Genomic DNA, 2,563 nt, shown 5'->3' on the forward strand with positions numbered 1-2,563 from the left:
ATCGCTGCTGCTTTCATCACCTTTTTCTGAGCAAACACACACACACACACACACACACACACACTTTAGCATCATAAACACTTGTGCTCCCTCATTTAGCTTTGTCAGTATGATATCAGTGAACATTAATATTCAAGCGACATGCATCATAGTGTTGTTATCACAACCCTGAATTCAACAGAACTAGAGGACAGGAGATATGGTCAGTCTCTAGCCAGGACACCAGCATTAGGGTTGCAAACATCTTTTTTAAGGATGTATGGTCACTAAGTCAGACACAGAGAAAGGAAACTAGTTAATGAATATGTAGTTCAGCTGTACAGCTCTATCTATCTATCTATCTATCTATCTATCTATCTATCTGTCTGTCTCAGTTTGTTCTTTTTCTTCTTCAATGACTTTGTCTTGAACTGATTTAATTAATGTAATCGATTGTTCAAAAGAACTGGTTTGCGAGAATATATCAAACTTCCCATATCTACCTGCATTTTTGCTAATGTAGTTTCAATCTCTTAAATGTGTTATTAAATAATTTTATAAATATGTGACCCTGGAGCACAAAACCAGTCTTAAGTCGCTTGGGTATATTTGTAGCAATAGCCAAAAAAACATTGTATGGGTCAAAATTATCGATTTTTCTTTTATGCCAAAAGTCATTAGGATATTAAGTAAAGATCATGTTCCATGAAGATATTTTGTAAATTTCCTACCGTAAATACATTAAAACTTAATTTTTGATTAGTAATATGCATTGTTAAGAACTTCATTTAGACAACTTTAAAGGTGATTTTCTCAATATTTAGATTTTTTTGCACCCTCAGATTCCAGATTTTAAAATAGTGGTATCTCGGCCAAATATTGTCCTATCCTAACAAACCATAAATCAGTGGAAAGCTTATTTAAAAATGTATAAAAATCATTTTCAAAAAATTTACCCTTATGACTGGTTTTGTTGTCCAGGGTCACATATGCTATTAAAAACATCATAAGGAATAGTTGAGAAACTAAGAAATGTAATATTGTGTAATATCTTTGCAGTATTCACAATTTTATTATTATTTTTTATCATACAGTATAATACTGGAATTAGAGCTGAATCTAACACTATAAGACTCTACATCCTCCAAGGGTCTTCAAGCTCTTAAGACTTTTTAAGTGCTTTTATTGTTGATGCTCCAGTTGAAAGACCTCATGTTCCTCAAAGAGTAAAGTCCACAGGGGGTTTAAGCAAGACCCATGCAGCTCTACGCTACTGTTACTGTCTGTTAGTCTGAGGGAGAGACACATGCACTGGTGGACAGCTCTAGTGGCCTCTACTTACCCGATGGCACGCTACCTAGTTCTGTTTGAATGCAGCTCTACGCTACTGTTACTGTCTGTTAGTCTGAGGGAGAGACACATGCACTGGTGGACAGCTCTAGTGGCCTCTACTTACCCGATGGCACGCTACCTAGTTCTGTTTGAATTCCGGCAACAAAAAGACAAAAGCAAATCAAAATCAAACTTAAAATGTACAAGTCTAGAGAACGAAAACCAAACAGCTGAATGTGAACATGCGTTTATGTGTGTCAGACCTTGGAGAGCGTTCCCGAGCAGAGCGTCCAGTTCAGGGTTGAGTTCTGCTTTCTCCTTCAGCATGTGGAAGAGCAGCTGGTTCTGTGTGGCACTGTTTATCTCTGTCTGTTTCAAACGGCCCTCCATCACTTTGATCTGAGACTCCTTCTGTGCAGCTTGTAAGCCCTGAGAACAATTGTTGTTGGACATTATATTATTATAGCAATCTTTTCTTGAGTCGATGAAATCCATGTGGAAAAAGTCCTGGCCTACATTATTGAATATTCAGTTGCAATCAAAAAAGGGTCTTATTATGGATGTAAAATGTATTGTGAATGTCTTTTTGTGATATCTAAAGTCTTAAATCAGAGACTGTTAATCATTATAACAATGATAATCATTATAACCAAAGATATTTCAATTAAGAATACGCCACTGTAGATATTTTGGCTGATACCAATATCTGTCGATTACTAAACTAGTGGTTGACTGATATGACAAGAGCCAACATACATAATACAATGTAATATTAGCAAATAAGATGGCATGACATTAAATGACAATATTTAAAATTCACAAAAATCAAAACAAACATTTTTATATTTATTATATTATATTATATTATTCCCATTGCTTATTGGATTACTGCTTACTGGATTAAACTTGCCATATTATTTATTCAAAATTAAAAATAAATAAATAAATATAATCAGAAAATGTACTATTCAGGTGAATCCAAGGCTGTATATTATATTATATTATATTATATTATATTATATCCAAGTGAAGTTCTTAGCAATGCATATTACTAATAAAAAAATAAGTTTTGATATATTTACAGTAGGATAACATGATCTTTACTTAATGTCCTAATGATTTTTGGCATAAAAGAAAAATCAATAAATTTGGCCCATACAATGTATTTTTGGCTATTGCTACAAATATACCCCAGCGACTTAAAGGAACACTCCACTATTTTTGAAAATAGGCTCATTTTCCAACTCCCCTA

General features: G+C 33.8%; 1 protein-coding gene across 1 annotated transcript in view; it reads right to left on the reverse strand.

Annotated features, from left to right (window-relative positions):
• LOC107726820 (kinesin-like protein KIF21A) overlaps positions 1–2,563 on the reverse strand; it is a 49,577-nt gene that overhangs the window by 11,034 nt on the left and 35,980 nt on the right. The window contains 2 exon segments of the mRNA XM_074560130.1: positions 1,436–1,456; positions 1,575–1,740. Of these exon segments, the coding sequence (XP_074416231.1) occupies positions 1,436–1,456; positions 1,575–1,740 (187 nt within the window).

Source organism: Sinocyclocheilus rhinocerous, unplaced genomic scaffold (assembly GCF_001515625.1).
Source record: "Sinocyclocheilus rhinocerous isolate Xijiao unplaced genomic scaffold, SAMN03320098_v1.1 scaffold155, whole genome shotgun sequence".
Taxonomy (NCBI): domain Eukaryota; kingdom Metazoa; phylum Chordata; class Actinopteri; order Cypriniformes; family Cyprinidae; genus Sinocyclocheilus; species Sinocyclocheilus rhinocerous.